General features: G+C 45.7%; 1 protein-coding gene across 1 annotated transcript in view; it reads right to left on the bottom strand.

The window, feature by feature from the left end:
• The window catches only part of ADAM12 (ADAM metallopeptidase domain 12), a 315,046-nt gene extending 309,703 nt beyond the window's left edge, over positions 1 to 5,343 (bottom strand). The window contains exon 1 of the mRNA XM_045023718.1: positions 5,089 to 5,343. Coding sequence (XP_044879653.1) covers positions 5,089 to 5,206 — 118 coding nt within the window. The 5' untranslated portion in view covers positions 5,207 to 5,343. The remainder of the gene's footprint in view (positions 1 to 5,088) is intronic.
• Between the last annotated feature and the right edge of the window lie 13,293 nt (positions 5,344 to 18,636).

The raw sequence follows: 18,636 nt of genomic DNA, 5'->3' as shown, positions 1-18,636 counted from the left end.
TGCAAGGCTTGGCAATAACAACAACAAGCTCTGGGTTTGTCAGAGATACACATATGCACATTGCTCCATTGGCCCTACAGGCTCTGAACTAGCAGAGGATTGAAAGTGACATACAGTCTGCTTGAAAAATAGATCTCACTGTTGTCAATTTGCATGTTACAATGAAGCCCTTTAGTACAAATGATACTGCCCAAAAGCATACCAATACTGAATAAAAGGAAACCCTGGCAGGCTCCATGGACAATTTGCACTGGCAATTTGAGAAATGTTAGAAGCATAAGGGCCACTAGTGATAAAACTGTCAGGATTAGGAAATGTGAGATCTGAACCAGGCTGGTGAAGATCCAAATAAACTATTACAGGAATTCAGACTTTTTAAACAGAATTTCATGATCAATAGTGTGTCAACTCCAGCTGACAGTTTCAGCAGAAATTACAGATAAACATAACCCTGATTTGTTGCAGTCACTCACAGATCATTAGAGAGCTGCTGTCAGGGCAGTCTCAGTGCTGTGAGCAGGATGACAAGCAGTCTGAAATGTATGCAGTAGATCATTACTTAGAAGTTGCTCCTCATAGCTAGGGAGCAACATTTCCAACAACCATCAAGGTAAAAGGGAGATTAGAAATTTGGCAAAAACAAACAAATTGGATACCTCCCCTGCAGGCAGGGGGAATAGACAAGATCAACTGGAACAGAGCATTTTCAGGGCAGGGTCAGAAGGGGGATATCCTCAGCTGGTGTAAACTGGCACAGTTCCATCAAAGACAACAGAGCCACACCTATGTACACCAGTTACAGATCTTACACAGGGTGTCCAAAATATCTGTAGGAAAGTCAGTTTGGCCAACAGTCAAATGAGCACGTGGTTGTACAGAGTCCAAGCTTATCCCTCTCAACCTCAGCAACAGTTTCAAGATGACACTAAAAAGAGCTCTGAGGGTTACATGGTAATCAAGTAGGGCTCAATCAAATGGAGTTTTTCTGTTGACTCCAAAAAGACTCCAGAGGGAGCAATATGACAAGAAAGTAAGTGTTTAATTTTGCAGGTTTACTAAGGATGAAATCCAGTCCTATGCTGAGGACCAACACAAAGGGTAAATTTCATCCAAAGGTATCAACAAAGATTTGAGAGAGAAGAGAATAAGTGATAAGATGTGATCAGGGGGGAAAAGTGGGAGAAGGACACGTTCAGTGGCAACTGTAAGAAAGGCAGGAGACTGGGAATTGTAAGAACTAATAGTTATTGACTTAGAAGGTTTAGCATTGGAAATGGGAAGACACGAGGAAAGAGTCAAATCCAATAAGCGGCTCTTGACAGATGGTAGCCCCTTAAGAGAAGTTATAGTTTATGACTATTCATCCATGATCTTAAACTCTCGGAGCCATTAACATTCATTGTATAAATATTTAGGCACTTAAACTCTCATAAACTGTCCATGTGAAGTACTACTATGCAAGCACAGAAACCATTATATATGGTTTAATATCTCAGATGTATAAATCTTTCTTTCTTCAAAATACCAAAATCAAGCAGGTTATATTATGAACCCTGCACAGCAAGTTTTCAGCCCAGATGCAACACAAGTAATTGAAGAAACACTAGCCATGCCTTGATTCCACAAGCTCATATGCAGCGTTGTCCCCTGGGCCCACACAGAGACAAGGATTAGTTCTCACATCTGATGGGTTTGTATGCTACCAGTTGACTGTGACCAGTTGATGTCTTCCTAGCTCACTATCTGGGGATGTCAGTTGACTAAAATAATGACCCCAGTTCACGCATGCACAATTACATAGAATATGCATGTTCTCAAATCAAGTGGATCATGAAGCTCTATTTGTGGTAGGACTATGGCTCTGTCTTCACTAGGAAAATGATAACAGTTTGTTAATTAACATGGGTTAACCCATGTTAACTAACATGTTTGTAACTTTAGCGCCCTTGGGGCCAAGATGGAGTCTGCTCTGCAGGCAGCTCTGGCCAAGAGAAGGCACATGCAGGAAAGCAGCAGGAAAAAATCCCTTCCACCCCAGGGGCACCTGTTCCAAACCCCCCAGAGTGAACACACACACCCACAGGAAAAGTACAATGGATATAAGAAAGGGAACTATTTATTTACAGAGGGATGAGAGGAGAAAACAAGGGGAAATATAGGAGGAGCAGTAAAACAGGGCCGCATCCAAGCCAAGGCCCCACGGACCCAGTGGTAGCACAGTCTGGAAGGGCCGACACTGAGCAATGTGTCTGCACACAGAGTTCAAGAGTCCTGAGCAAAGTTCCAGTCCAGTGGTGAGGCTTGGGTGCTCCTGGTCATCTTCGGCGCCAGTGAACTTTTCCCAACAAACCCCTCCGGTGCCCTCTTCTGCCGCACTCTGCAAAGCCACACAGAGCGACCACCTCCCCACTTAACTAGCTACAACCTCCCTCCTTGTTCCCAATGCAGAGTCACAAGCCCCAGTACTCACAGCCCCATGCAGCCCTGGGCAGCCGTGATACTGGGTCCAGCTCCGGCCTGTCCTTCTCCGGCAATTCCTCCCTGGCACAGGGCTCCTCCTGGCTCTTGTCCTGGGGTGTCCCCGATCAGCCGCCCTGTCCTTCCCAGGCTTCAGGCAGGTTCCCTGCTGCTTCCTTTGGGAGGGCCTGCAGGCTGCAGCCCTTCTCTCTCTCCCCCAGCTCCAGAGAGCCCCCTGGCATTTCCCTCCTTTTTTCTCACGCTCCCGCTCCCCGCTAGGAAAAAGATTTAAAGGGGCCATGCTCTCTAAACCCCAAAGGGGTTACATGTTGATAAAGGTATCTTTTCTTATCACATTAGCTAACATGGGTTCAGGGCCGGCTCCAGACCCCAGCGCGCCAAGCACGTGCTTAGGGCGGCATGCCGCGGGAGGCGCTCTGCCTGTCGCCAGGAGGGTGGCAGGCGTTTCCGGTGGACCTCCCACAGGCGTGCCTGCGGAGGGTCCGCTGGTCCCGCAGCTTCGGTGGAGCATCCATAGGCATGCCTGCGGGAGGTCCACCGGAGCCGCGGGACCAGTGGACCCTCCGCAGGCACGTCTGCAGGAGGTCCACTGGAGCCGCGGGACCGGCGACCACCAGAGTGCCCTCCGCGGCATGCCCCCCTGCTTGGGGCGGCGAAATTCCTAGAGCCGCCCCTGCATGGGTTAACCATACCATTAATTTTCCTAGCAAAAACAAAGCTACAGTCCCAGCATAAATCTGCTGTGCATAAATTTAGGGACTAAACAAAAGCTAAATTTCAGATTGGAATAGTAGACACATGCAAACAGGTCTGTAGAAACAGGTACTTCTTTCATTGCTGTGCTATATATTTATGCAATTTAACAACTCTCTCTCTCTTTCTCATAAATTATACAATGTAAGCTACTAGTTAAAGCAGGGGACAGAGTCAGACCTCTGTGTTTGATTCCTGACTCTGTCACTAACTTGCTGAGTGAACTGGGGACAAGATGACTCCAAATATTTCTGAGAAACTGGCATAACAAATCTAAGCCAATACTGTTAAACATTTTAAGCAAATATTTATTCAAATATTTAAATAAATTCTGTGTTCCCTTAGCATGAATATTCTAGATAGAAAATAAAGCTTTCACTAAGGAGGAAAAATAAAACAGATGTTAAGCCCGAAATGCCCAAATACTCATCTAAAGTGGATTATGACTCACATCTGACTAACAGTTCAGATTTCAAATTCTACACCAACATGCAATTCAAAATTCTTACTGTTGGTGGTTGCTTACAGAAATTATCCACTCAGATACCAGAAACAATACCACATGACCCAGGAAACTGACCAGCAAAGTACAAATATCCACTTTCAAATATTCATGTGGAACTGTCCTCCACTGAGTCTACAGACTCAGGATTAATAGCTGAATTCACAGGTAATTTTGAATGATAAATCCATTTCTCTCAATTTATGTGCAGAAAATTAATAAACAGAGAAGCAAAGTGTTTTGAATAGATTACTTATTATAAATTGTTTGCCCTTCCCTAAATAATTCTTACCAAATTCACTGGGGTGTTGTAAGGCTAAATTTTCAGTAAAGTGTTTGAAAATCCTCAACTGAACATATGCGAGTGTTTATTGTAAAATAAACAGGAACCAGGTGAACAGCCCATAGCAACAGGTTTAAGGGGGGGGGGGGAAACAGTTGAAAATTCCCTACATGCTGGAACAGGACCCAAAAGAAAGGCTATGGTGTGAATACTCTTTAGTCCTTGAGCTATTTATGCAGGTCTGCATTTCAAGTTGCTAGGGCAATTTCAATGAGGTGAGATTTCAAAGCAATCTCGAGTGTAACTGGTATCTCGTTGAAACACACAGCAAAATCCTTCATTCCGAAAAAAAAAAATAGAGAGACTTTAGAAAAAGGTCTCCCACGCTCCTTCATCCCCAAATAGGTGAGACTAGGTCTGATTTGTGCAATGTGCGGCTAGAGTTTGTCAAGGCAAAACTTGAAAGCAAAGACAGAACTTAGTAACCGATTAGATCAACTTTTGTATGGCGTGTGTCCCTCTGTCCCGGGGTCCTCTGCATCAGTAACGAGAATCGCCTGCCACATTGCCCCAGGCTGGGGGAGGAAGGGGCATGAGAGGCGTGAGGGCTCATGCAAGCTTGGGTACTTTGCGGCTGGAGAGCTGGCGCTGCAGCTAAGCAGGCAGCAGTCCTCCAGCCCGGCTCTCTGGGCTGCAGTGAACAGCCGACGCAGCGTGAACTAAGCTAACTCCCCCTTCCACGCAAACACCGCGGCACAACCAGAGCAAAAGAGGAGCTGGGGAACGCGGTGCGGCTGCTGCTCTCAGTGAGGAGCTGGATTTGCAGAGCAGACGGGACGGGATGGTAACTGGAAGAGGAGGTTGCAGCCAGGAGAGGAGGGGGATTTTGCGGGGGGGGGGGGGAGAAATGCAAATATGCAGAAGCCCCAGGGTGGCGGGGAAATGCCAAGGGAAACTTTGCTTCTTTCTAACCGCGTCGGCGCGGGTGAAGGGGTCCAAACTTGGCCGTATCACATGCTGGCTTGTGCCCTGGAAATGTGTGTGTATGTGTATAAAAGCATCGTCAACTTACCTTGAGCCCTGGATGATGCTATAAAGAGCCAGCTTAGGCTCAGCAGCAGCATGAATCTCTGGGCTGGGGGGTGAGGAGGAGGGAAGCGCCGCTGCTCTGCATGGAGACGCTTTGACATCTTAGCCCAGACTGAAAGAGACAAACTTTCATCAGCTAGGTCTGGAGAATAGCACCATAATATACAGTTACAGAGAGGAGCGAGCTGGGACGCAGGATGTGAGAGATTTCCTGCATGCAGTTAACTCCCAAACCCCTCCTGCTCCTGCATGGGCTGCTGGTGAGCTGGGCTTTGCTTTTATAAAAAAAAAAAAAAAAAGTTGTTTGGGGTTTGGCTTTTTGCTTTTTTTTTTTTTTGGCCAGAACTATCTGTTGACCGTTGCAATAAATGAGCACACTGTCCGTGTTGGCTAGCAGGAGGCACTGAAGATCGTTGGTGAAAGCAGGCAGGCCTGGGAAATCTGCCCCTTGCCAACATTTACCGTTCTCATTACAATGGAACAAATTATTGTCCTCCTGCCTCCCCTCACGGCGTCTCCGCGGGGTCCTACGGCCCTCTCCTCCCCTCCGCCCTGCACACGGGGTAACAGTTCTCTGTTCAGGAGAGGTTACTCAGGCACGGTGGTGTGTTCCTGAAACGACACATCAGACCTGCCAAGTCTCCAGCAGTTGGAAGGAGACTCCCTCCTGTGGGACTAATTTTAAGGTTAGCTTTCAAGTCTCCCTCTCTGTTGCTGCAGTGACTGGTATATGTGTTAGAAGTTTCCCCCTCTAGTGATAAGTGATTCGGATGAAGCTTCTCCTCCCTGCTCACACGGAGGGTTGTATAGTGTTCTAGTGATTTCTGTTACACACAGGGTGATGGCTTAGTCGGAAAATCAACAGGAACGTGTAATAAGAACAGAAATTCTTTATTGGTTTCATATTATTGTGGGTTATTTCTGATCCCTGGGGCTGCTACTTTACAGTGTTTAAAAGTTTAATGAACAAAATAGGTTGTTTTTAAAAAAAATATCTTCCTCATTCACATTGTCAACAGTTATCTGGGAAACAAAACCAAAAAAAAACCCAGACAGTAGTTTATGCCCATCAAACCCGCCGCCAAAATACATAGAAATGCAGCGATTGATGTGTCTCAGGGTTTCTCCCAAGGAAGGGAGAAAGAAAGGCCCCGATCCTGGAAACACAAAGCTGCCTGCATTTTACACACGTGGTTCTATTGAAATCAGGGGGAATACTCATAGGCATAAAGTAACTCATATGTGTGAGGCCCTAATTCTGCAATTTTTTCCACTCAAGATTCTTCTTGCATGGAACAATTTTCAGGATGAGAGCCTAAGCTTGGGCCTTTGCCAACAAAAAACAAAGACAAAACCACACTCACAAACCCCACAGAGCTGTGCAAATTTGAATTTGCAAATAGTGACTGTTCTAGTGCAGGGGTTCTTAACCTTTTGCTTTTGGAGGCCGGTTAGGGTGACCAGATGTCACAATTTTATAGGGACAGTCCTAATATTTGGGGCTTGTTCTTACATAGACTCCTATTACCCCCCCACCCTCATCCTGATTTTTCACATTTGCTATCTGGTAACTTGGAGCCCCTCCCCCCCCCCCCCCCCCGCCCAACATGCTATAAAAAGTCCAAGCCCCACTGTCCTATAACAACTGTTTTTCCACGTATAAAAGCCAGGGCCTGCGTTAGGAGGTAGCAAGCAGGGCAATTGCCTGGGACCCCAGGCCACAGGGAGCACCGCAAAGCTAAGTTGCTCAGGCTTCAGCTTCAGCCCCAGGTGGTGGGGCTCAGGGCTGCGGACTGCAGTACCACACACCGCAGCTTTGGCTTTCTGCCCTGGGCCCTGGTGAATCTAATGTCAGTCATGCTTTGCAGACCCCGTGAAACCTGCTCACAGCCTCCACCCCCCCCCCCCCCCCACAGAGGTCTCTGCACTCCTGGTTGAGAACCACTCTTCTAGTGGGTTTAAAGGCAGTAATTACACCATGAAAGGTATCTTTGGATCACATATGGGTTTGAAAGATTTGTACAGTCTGACGTGAAATGGAATAATACAAGTCCTTTTAGCCGCCTACCTCTCCTCAGACTTAAGATATTCCGCGCCTCCACCAAAAGGTGTCAAAACATGCGCAGAACTCCGTTTCTCTAATTTCTCAGAGTTTTGATTTGCATTTCTCACCCCCACTAGAAAATTCTATGAATTGAGCTCTGTGAAGGACACACCGACAAGGAGAGTGTTTGAGAGGTGAGCAAGGATATGTTTCTGATAAAATTTCACCAAATGTTAATATGGTTTCATTTTGTCCATTTCTTTCTTTTGTGCAGGTGAAATCTGGATAAGTTTTAGATGCATTTAAAATGTATGTCTTTAATAGATACCTTATTCCAAGTTACACAGCTAGATAAACCCCTTTGGGCAGGGTCTCATTTTTGTGTACTGTACAGCACAAAGCACACTGAATGAGTTAAACCCAATAAGAGCAAAACAATTTTTTGAATTTGCAAGTTATCACAATCCAAAATAGCCAGATTGTGTCTGGAAGCTGCTATCCAAATGCAGGTCATCTCTAATGGAGAATGATTCATGTAGGGGTGTTTAAATGAAGTAGTAATTGGGAGAAAAAGTATCCTAAAAACAAAGAAAACTTCTGAATGGAAAGAACTCATTCTTTACCCCGCCTACGTACAACTATAGTTGTCAGGCAGGTGTTATTATTTTCCAGTATAACTTTAAATTGGTTTATGCTATGATTATTCCTTATCCCGTGGATCTGTTTTTTAGAACAGTTAAGTGTCAGTGTAAGGTTGCCAATGCTCATTTTTATTGACCCAGATAATTTCAACTTTTTAATTTTAAAATCTAGTTAATTATGCCACTTTTTTTTTGAAGGGATGATTTATTGTATGTATCCCAATACCTTCAAAATGAAGGTTAAAAACAATAACCCCCTTGTGTCCAAAAAGCCAGAAGATTCTTCAGTAATGGCCCTTGGTAACACCCAACTAAGTCAGGAGAGGCTGTAGCTTTTCTGTCCTTTGAAGGTATATTTTCTTAAAACATAGGGTAAAAAATTAAAAAGCAACAAATGCTTTTAAACAGCTCCTCTTTATTCTCATGTAGACTCCTGGCAAAGCATTTCAGTGTTGTGATTTGTATTTAATTAAGTATTCCCCAGTTGCCCTATTTTTTGTTCATTCACCAAGTCTGCGGGGGGCGGGGGGGGGGGGGGGGACACCTGTGGATTTGCTCCTCCCCCCCACCTCCATCCCCATCCCCTCCAAAGCACACAAGTGAGGAACTGAGAATACTATCATTCCTGTCCTACTACTTGGAATATATAATTCAGTTTATTTTCATGGGGTTTAAAGTGAATCAATTAACAGTTTTTATCACCAAGGAATCCAGAGTGCTTTGTTAACCATCTCAGGCTGGAGGACAGCAACAAACTCTCAAAAATGCAGGACATACAATTTTGGCCAAAGATCTAGAACAAAAAACTCTCATTCATTAAAAACAAACTCATTACCGACCACGGAAAACAAAACAAACCTTGATTTCTTAGGTTTCAAAGTGGGTTTTAGCCCACAAAAGCTTATGTCCAAATAAATTTGTTAGTCTCTAAGGTGCCACAAGTACTCCTTGATTTCTTAAGGACTCAGACTAAAAAACACCCACTTGCAGTAAATTTTATGAAACTCAACTTATCTACCTTAGATGAATGAATGGGTGAGCAAGAGCAAATCAAACTGCTGCTGCGAGGCACCCTGGATATTTCAAAGGTAGGCCCTCGTCCTGCAGATTTTTCCATATAGGCAAATACCTGTCTAGTCATTTTTTTAATTTAAAAAAATCTTATCCATTTAAAAGTGTCAGAGTTTTTTCTTGTTTGCGTTCCTTTATCAATCATATTTTGTTCTCTCACCCTGATTTTACTCTCTCACCCTTCCCCTTCCCCCCACCCATTTTTGCCCCACTTGCTTCCCAAAAAGTACCTTTACTTACTCTAGTGCAGGGGTAGGCAACCTGGCATGCGAGCTGATTTTCAGTGGCACTCACTCTGCCTGGGTCCTGGCCACCGGTCCGGCGGGGGGGCTCCGCATTTTAATTGAATTTTAAATTACGCTTCTTAAACATTTTAAAAACTTTATTTACTTTACATACAACAATAGTTTAGTTATATATTATAGACTTATAGAAAGAGGCCTTCTAAAAACAATAAAATGTATTACCGGCACGCAAAACCTTAAATAAAAGTGAATAAATGAAGACTCGGCACACCACTTCTGAAAGGTTGCTGACCCCTGCTCTAGTGCTTCTAATACTTCTTATGTTTGGGACCAATACCTCCTTCTATCTGGGGCACATGACATCCTGTGACGGTAGCAGCTCTTCAGGCAACTGCTGCTCATTCAGCCCCTTGGTTTTCTCCTCCTGACAGTTGGGTCACTACTTCTCTTGTGCTGTGAGATGGGGGAGGGGAGAAGAGGAGACAGAAGGTAGATAGCTGGTCTGCATGGAGTGTGGTAACAGGACACTAACCTGCATTAACACAATCACTAACTCACAAATGAACTGACAATTCAGCCTCATTTGGCATCAAGCCTCAGGTAGCTGCCCTGTCTCACTGGTATAAGATTGACATGCTTGGGTGGAATCTTCTAGAGTAGTGTGACATTCTGACTCACCTGAGAGGCACTGTGATCTAGGGGGAAAAAAAAAACAGTGAAGGCTTAAGGGTCAAAAGCTTCTGCGAGGTAATCTTGGCTCTGTTTTGGAAAAATCATGGAGCAGGTCCTCAAGGAAACCATTTTGAAGCACTTGGAGGAGAGGAAGGTGGTCAGGAATAGTCAGCATGGATTCACCAAGGGCAAGTTATGCGTGACCAACCCGATTGCCTTCTATGATGAGATAATTGGCTCTGTGGATATGGGGAAAATGGTGGACATGATATATCTTGACTTTAGCAAAGCTTTTGATGCAGTCTCCCAAGGTATTCTTGCCAGCAAGTTAAAAAAGTATGGATTGGATGAATGGACTATAAGGTGGATAGAAAGCTGGCTAGATTGCCGGGCTCAACGGGTAGTGGTCAACGGCTCGATGTCTAGTTGGCAGCCGGTATCAAGCGGAATGCCCCAGGGCGCAGTCCTGGGGCCAGTTTTGTTCAACATCTTTATTAATGATCTGGATGATGGGATGGATTACACCCTCAGCACGTTTGCGGGTGACACTAAACTTGGGGGAGAGGTAGATATGCTGAAGGGTAGGGATAGGATCCAGAGTGACCTAGACAAATTGGAGAATTGGGCCAAAAGAAATCTGAAGAGGTTCAACAAGGACAAGTGTAGAGTCCTGCACTTAGGATGGAAGAATCCCATGCACTGCTACAGGCTGGGGACCAACGGGCTAAGCAGCAGTTCTGCAGAAAAGGACCTGGGGATTAGTGGACGAGAAGCTGGATATGAGGCAGCAGTGTGCCCTCGTTGCCAAGAAGGCTAACGGCATATTGGGCTGCATTAGTAGGATTATTGCCAGCAGATTGAGGGAAGTGATTATTCCCCTCTAGTTGGCACTGGTAATGCCACATCTGGAGTACTGCGTTCAGTTTTGGGGCCCCCACTACAGAAAGGATGTGGACAAATTGGAGACAGTCCAGCAGAGGGCAACAAAAATGATCAGGGGTCTGGGGCACATGACTTATGAGGAGAGGCTGAGGGAACTGGGCTTGTTTAGTCTGCAGAAAAGAAGAGTGAGGGGGGATGTGATAGCAGCCTTCAACTACCTGAAGGTGGCTTCCATAGAGGATGGAGCTGGGCTGTTCTCAGTGGTGGCAGATGACAGAAAAAGGAGCAAAGGTCTCAAGTTGCATTGGGGGAGGTCTAGGTTGGATATTAGGAAAAACTATTTCACTATTTGGATGGTGAAGCACTGGAATGAGTTACCTAGGGAGGTGGTGGAATCTCCATCCTTAAAATCTCTAAGGCCTGGCTTGACAAAGCCCTGGCTGGGATGATTTATTTGGTGTTGGTCCTGCTTTGTGCGGGGAGTTGGACTAGATGACCTCCTGAGGTCTCTTCCAACCCTAATCTTCTGTGATTGGGTAAATCACCTCACTTCCTGACCTCAATCTCCACAATCTGTAAATTGGAGAAGAATACTTCCTCACAGGATTTTGAGAGAGTTCATTAGTTAACATCCATTCAAAAAGGCTAAATCCTGTACAAGTGCGAAGTATCATTACTTATTGCCATTAATGCAGTGGCGCCAGGAAAGTGTGCTTTGTTCTCCAGCTTCCCAACCACCTCTTACTCTATTGCTTGGAACTGCCTATTATTGTATCGAATGAAAATTGACAGAGCTTTAGCCTTCTCTGCTTTCAGATAGCTGTGTTTATTTAAAAAAAAATTACTAAAATATTTCTGAGTGCAATGTTAAACCTGTGAAAGAGGATTTGTTTGTGGCATTAGTCCCTGTTCCTTGGCTTGGGCCTGATCGCTTTACTGAAAGAGAAGAGAACTTTGGGTTGTTGAGTGAAAACTTTGCCCAAGGAAGGTGTGCAGTGTCACTAGGACTGATTAATATACCAGTAGTTGAAAATAAGGCACAGTAGAAAAATAAACAGCACATCAGCTATAACAGCAGGAATCTGAGAGGTTGAGATGCTTGTAACAACGAGTATTACATTCAAGCCACAAGAACACCACATGCTGTCATTCATAGGTGTAAACAACCTGTCTGTACCAGACAGGCGTGTCCAAGGGACACTTGGTCTGAAATTTTGTTCACATGTCAGTATAGGTCAACTTTGATTACCAGAATCCAAGCTAATCAGAATGCTTGGTTATCCAAAAGTTTGCATGTATTATTTTATAATAAATGCAACATGTTTGTATGGTTAGAAGCAAAAAGGTAGATTTGAGAGTAGGCAGCAGAAAGGTGCTAAGTGTGGCAGAAATCACCCAAAGACAAGCATAGCCTAAAGAAAGGAATACACAAGGACAGATGCCTGGGAGACTAGAGAGGAGGGAAGCAGAGAAAGAGTCATCAGCAAAAGATGAGGATAACCAAAAGACAAACTCCTGGAAGCTAAATGAAGAGAGGATATTGAGAAGAAATTAGTTAGCATCAAAGACAGGAGGGAAAGTGGGTGCTGAGTCTGGAGAAGAAGCCCCTAGGTAAGGAATGTATATAGAAATGTTATACTCATTAAGTGCTGTGATATCCTTAGATGGAAGGCACTATAATATATGACTAGATCAAGCCTCACAACATCTGTGCAGTAGACAAGTATTATGCCCATTTGACAGATGAGGAGAGTGAGAGAGAGGGTTTAAAAATGACTTTTCCAGGGTCACAGGGAAGAAAAACTGATACAGACAGGATTCAGAATTAGAAAAAGAAAAGATTCGCGCAAGTTGACACTCTCACCATAGATCTCTCCTCCACGACTGCAGTTGTTAAGTCACACCCTTCTCAACTATTCCAAACCACACCGTTGCTGAAGTTTCTCCAGTAGACAGTGGATAAGGACTATAGAATTGGGGCGATATTTGCTTCCTTTGTAGTGTGCTTTGTGATCTGCTGATGAAAAGCACTGTCAGAGCTAGGTATTATTATGCATGGAGTTATGTTGGTCAACCTCTCCACAGAATTGGATATGGCCACCTGTGGAATCTGTCCATCTCATCACAGATATATGGCAAGAGTTAGCACAATTGTGCTGAGATAGTGTCAATCATTGCTTTAAGGCTACACCCAGAGAGTCATGATAGCACTAACTCATCATCCTCTCCCATATTCTGCTCAACATCTCTGCAAAGCCACTAAGGACGATTGTGAAACATTGACAGCAATATATAGTGGTACCCAGCCCAGTACTACATCCCCTTCACATCAGATGGAAATAGAAACCCAGCTGTTCAGGTGTCTGGCTGAGACCAGCAACTGGAAGAAGGGCAGCTGACTGAACCTCAGTTCCAAAAAGACAAAGGTTTCTGGTGGGGAGATAGCACCTCCATAATAATACCTAACTCTTGTCTAGCATTTTTCATTCATAGATTACAAACCACTTCACAAAAGGTAGCCAGTATCATCATCCCTAGTTTACAGATGAGGAAAAAAGGACACACAGGGAGAGACGTAACTAGCCCAAGGTCATAACATTGTCTTCCACTGAGGATGCTCTCAGATCATTAAGGATCATACATAGACTCTGTTCTCCTAGATCCTCAGCTTCTCCTAGATACCTGTAACAGCCCAAGGGACAAAAAATACCACTGCCTGTCTGTGTTTCGCAAGATGTCCACATCTGCTCTTCTCACATTTTGACTGTGCCACAGGCATCTGTGTATTCATGGCCTCCAGGATTGACAATTAAGATTCTCTTTATTTTGGAATGAAATGCATGTCCTTCCTATAAAGCTTGACTCAGTTCAGAACACAAGCCAATGAAAGATCACTTCTCCCTCTCTTCATTGGCTCCCTATGGAATCAGGGATCTGTTAGATTGTTTTGCAGTGTGTAGAATGCAAGTACAGTGGTAAGTGTCATATTGTTGTAGAAATAGTGTGAAAAGGAGGGTGGAGGTGGGTTTGTAGTATCTGAAAAAGATACAGGACATGTCTCTGTACTTAAGTAGACTTGATAACCCCTATATGCCTCATCACACAATGTTTATACATAATAAAAGAAAATTATGTTTCCCTGAATAATGCTGATATACATTGTCAAGGCTGATTCTCTAGAGCATACACAATGGCGTAACATTCCTTTTCTGAGACTGACCAGGGGCTTTCCCTCTCAGAAAGTTTTTTGCTGACAAACATGACAGTATGGAATTGTTGATCTGGTCCTTCCTGCATTAAAACTGCTCCTACACCACGTCATAACCACAGATGCGTCCAAGTGAACGGTTGGTCGAAGTCCGGGGCCCTTAGGATAGGGTCAGACATAAGGGTCACCTTAAGCTGGTTAAAGGCTTTCTGACACTTCTCAGTCCACTGAACTGCATTTGGCTGTTTTTTTCCTGATTAGGTGTGTTAGTGGGGTGGCAATTTGGCTGTAGTGTGGTACAAATCACCGGTAATACCTGGCCAAGCCCAAGAAGGATTGGACTTGCTTCTTCGACTTAGGAACAAGCCAATTTTTTATAGCATTTACTTTAGCCTGTAGGGGCTTGATAGTTCCTTGACCCACCTGGTGTCCAAGGTACGTTACCCTGTTTAGGCCTATTTGATATTTTTTGGCCTTAACGGTTAATCCTGCCTCTCTTATGCACTGGAAGACAGCTTGGAGGTGTTTCCGCTGTTCTGCCCATGAATCTGAGAATATGTCCACATCGTCAAGGTAGGCGACTGCAAATTCCCCAACTCCAGCCAGAAGGTTATCTACCAGTCTCTGGAAGGTGGCAGGTGCATTTTGCAGTCCGAAAGGGAGCACATTAAATTCATACAGCCCTTTCATACATGAATTCATAAATTCATACATGACCTTTCCTGGCTGGGTCATCTAGCGGCACTTGCCAGTACCCCTTAGTTAAGTCTAAGGTGGAGATGAACTGGGCACATCTCAGTTTCTCCAACAGCTCATCTGTGCGTGGCATAGGATAGTCTTCTGGGTGAGTTACATCATTTTGCTTATGGTAGTCTACACAAAAGCGGATTTCCCCATCTGGTTTGGGAACCAGAACCACTGGAGAGGTCCATGCACTCTCAGAAGGGCAGATTACACCCATCTGTAATGTGTCCTTGATCTCTCTTTCTATTGCGGTTTTAGCTTGAGAAGCCATCCGGTAGGGTTGGGGTCTAATTGGGCGAGCATCACCTGTGTCAATGGAGTGGTAAGGCCGTTCTGTCCATCCTGGGGTTGCTGAAAACATTGGCACGAAGCTGGTGCACAGCTCCTGGATTTGCTGTCGCTGCTTACGCCCAAGGATTATGGAAAGGCTCATCTCTTCTATGCCATTGGTGCTTTTTCCTTCATAGTAGACTCCTTCAGGCCACTCAGCGTCGTCTCTCTCCTGGGCTGTAAACTGGAGAATCTTGATTTATCAGGAATAAAAGGGCTTTAGAGAACATGGTATACTTTAGGTCTTAGGGTAGGGTCTGGGAATGCTCTGAGGTAATTAACAGCTCCCACACACTCTTGGACCTTAAATGGCCCCTCCCACAACTCTTCCATCTTATTGGTCTGGAGAGCTTTCAGGACCATGACTTAGTCACCTACTCTGAAAGAACGCTCTCTGGCATGTTTATCATACCAGGCCTTTTGCTCTTGTTGAGCATCCTGTAGGTTCTCTGAAGCAAGGGCTAGAGAGTCTTTAAGGGTGGTTTGCAGGTTGGTTACAAAGTCCAAAATGTTAGTTCCTGGAGAAGACATAACCCCCTCCCACTGCTGCTTCACCAACTGTAATGGCCCCTTAACTTTGTGGCCATGAGTAAGTTCAAAGGGTGAAAACCCCAAACTGGGATGTGATTCAGCCCTGTTGACAAAAAGCAACTGCTGCAACACTAGGTCCCAATCATTGGAGTGCCCATTCATGAATTTACATATCATGGCCCCCAAAATCCCATTAAAATTCTCCACTAGGCCATTTGTTTGATGGTAGTAAGGGGTGGCAACCAAGTGGTTTACCCCATGAGCTTCCCAAAGATGTTTCTTGGTCCCTACCAGAAAGTTAGTTTCCGAATCCATAAGGATGTCTGAGGGCCAACCTACCCTGGCAAAAATGTCTGTCGATGCCTGGCTCACGCTTTTAGCCCTGATGTTGCTTAGAGCTACTGCTTCCAGCCACTGGGTGGCAAAATCCATGAATGTATGTATAACTTTCCTCTGGGTGTCTTCTTAGGGAAAAGACCCAGAATATCCACAGCTACACAGTGAAATGGAACCTCAATTATGGGGAGTAGCTGAAGAGGAGCCTTGACCTGGTCTTGGGGCTTTCCCACCCTCTGGCACACTTCACAAGACTGGACATGGGAAAGGAAGTTACTACCTCTTCCCTCCCAGTGAAATGACTTCCCCAAACGGTCATTGGTCCTGTTCACCCCAGCATGGCCACTAGGTTGATCATGGGCTAAGCTCAAGAGCTTTTCCCAATACTTAATTGGAACTACCAACTGTCTGAGGATGACAGTCCTTCTTGTCCCCACCAGAAAGGGTTTCCTTGTATAAAAGTCCTCTTTCTACAACAAACCTGGATCTACTGGAAGAGCTGAGAGGTTGTGGGTTGCTCCGTGCCGCCGTCCAAGCTCCCTTGAGGCTTTTCTCTGCTTCCTGCTCTGCCTGGAACTGCTCCCTTGATGCTGGAGACATTAGTTCCTCACTGGGTTGTGGATTTGGACTTGGTCCCACCGGAAGCGATGCAGGTGATGGGGGTGTCTCCGTCGACCGTGAGCCGCTCTCCGCTGGTGCACTGGGTTGTACTGAGCTTCTTGCACCGGTGTAGCTGCCCTGCATGTGCAGGCTCTGTGGTGCCCTTTGGTGCTGGCTCCCCAGACTCTGGTGGGGTTGCAAGCACAGGCTCTGGTGCTGACTGCTCTGCCAGTTCCGATTCTTGGGGTGGTTTTGTCTGGGTCCCAGAAACTGGATCTTCACCTGCTGCCATAGATTTTTGGTCTGGGGTCTGGTTTCATCACCTCTGGATGGGTCCCTGTAGGAGGCTCAGGAATGGAGTTAGGTGCTGAGGCCTGTTTAGCCTGGCTGCAGGTGACCATCCCAACCCTTTTTGTTAGCTTCACATGGTTGGCTAAGTCTTCTCCCAGCAGCATGGGAATGGGATAATCATCAGAGACTGCAAAAGTCCATATTCCTGACCAGCCCTTGGACAGGACAGGCAACTTTGCTGTAGGCAATTTAAAAGAGTTGGCCTTAAAGGGTTGCACCATCACTTGGGCCTCTGGATTGATGATTTTGGGGTCCATCAGGGATTGGTGGATAGCTGACACCTGTGCTCCAGTGTCTCTCCATGCAGTAATCTTCCTCCCACCCACACTTAGTGTTTCCCTTCCCTCTGGCAGTATTTGCGAGGCATCTGGGCCTGAAGGCTCTCGGTGGGACTCCGAGGTGATGAGTTGCAGTCAGCTGGTACTCTTGGGGCAGTTGGCCTTCACACGCCCCAGCTCATACATTTAAAGCATCGCCCAGCTGACTGTGGGCTGGGGCAGGGTGGGTGGTTGGAGAGTGGGGTGGTGGGACAAGAGGGCATCTGGGATCTCCCTGGCTGTGTGGAGGGCTCCTCCTTGTGAGGTGGGGCTTTGGGCTGACCCCAATGGTGGGGTGTCATCTCAGGTTGCCCCTTCTGGTATCCGCATGAACTGCTACTAGCTTTCTTCTTCTCCACCACTTCCGCCCATTTGGTTCCAATCCTCCCTCCCTCAATTACAGTTTTGGGCTTCCCATTTAGGATGTACCTTTCTATTTCCTCAGGAACACCCTTCTAAGAACTGCTCCATTTGTATTAGGAGAGACAGATCTTCCAGAGATTAACACTTGCTCCTGATATCCAGGCATCCCAATTTTTTACCATGTGGTAGGTATGTCAGGAAAATGCCACATCTGGTTTCCACCTTAGGTCTCTGAACCGCTGAAGGGCATGCTCAGGTGTTAACCCCATTTTAATTCTGGCCTTTTGCTTAAAAGGTTCATATTTGTTCATGTGGTCTTAAGGCGTTTCAGCTGCCACCTCTGCTAAGGGTCTACTGAGTTATGGCCTCAGCTCCACCATATACTGGTCTGTGAGGGTGTTGTACCCAAGGCAGGCTCTTTCAACATTTTCTAAGAAGGCCTCTGTATCATCGCCTACCATGTATGTGGAGAATTTCTTGGAACGGGGAGCAGTACCTGGAGAAGGACTGTTAGTGTTACCTGGTGGATCCAGCTTAGCCCTTTCCAGCTTTAAGCACTTCAGCTCTAATTCTGCCTCAGAGTGCTTCATTTCCAAGCACGTTGCCTCTCTTTTCAATTCCGCTTCCAAGCGCATCATCTGTGTGACGAAATTCCTGAGTTCTGACTGCAGAAGACAGTCTGGGTTGAGGGCATCTTGGCACCTGGATCTTGGATTGGGGAGGGCTGACCCTTCCCTCCTGGGAAGTTCCCGGTCCCCCCTGCACTTCTGACATGGAGCCGGATGTCTGGGCTTGATCTGGGTCTGTCTTCTTCGTGGTGTGCGGCTTTGGGATTTCAGTGCCCAACCTCAACCTCGTGCACAGGCTGCCCTACTCTAGCCTAACTATTTCATTGCCACAAAGCTAGGGGGAAAAAATAAACTGCTTGTTGGATTCCCTGGCTTTGCATGCTGAACCCTTTGCGTGCCTGTTTAGATAGATAGATTAGATTGAAAACCAGGGAGTGTTCGTTCGTTCTATCAGCCAAAAAGGATTTTAAAAGGACACATTTTTCTGAGGTCTGTGCTTCTGCTTCAAAATGATCCCACCGCTCTGCCACCATGTCAAGGCTGATTCCCCACTCTGCCACTTCGAGTGCAGAAGGTGGGGGCCCACAAGGATTCTAAAAATTAGTACTGGCCACTGCAGACTGATAT

This window comes from Mauremys mutica, chromosome 7, assembly GCF_020497125.1.
Source record: "Mauremys mutica isolate MM-2020 ecotype Southern chromosome 7, ASM2049712v1, whole genome shotgun sequence".
NCBI classification, from domain to species: domain Eukaryota; kingdom Metazoa; phylum Chordata; order Testudines; family Geoemydidae; genus Mauremys; species Mauremys mutica.
Note: the sequence above shows the minus strand (reverse complement) of the source record. Positions and strands in the feature narration are given on the sequence as shown.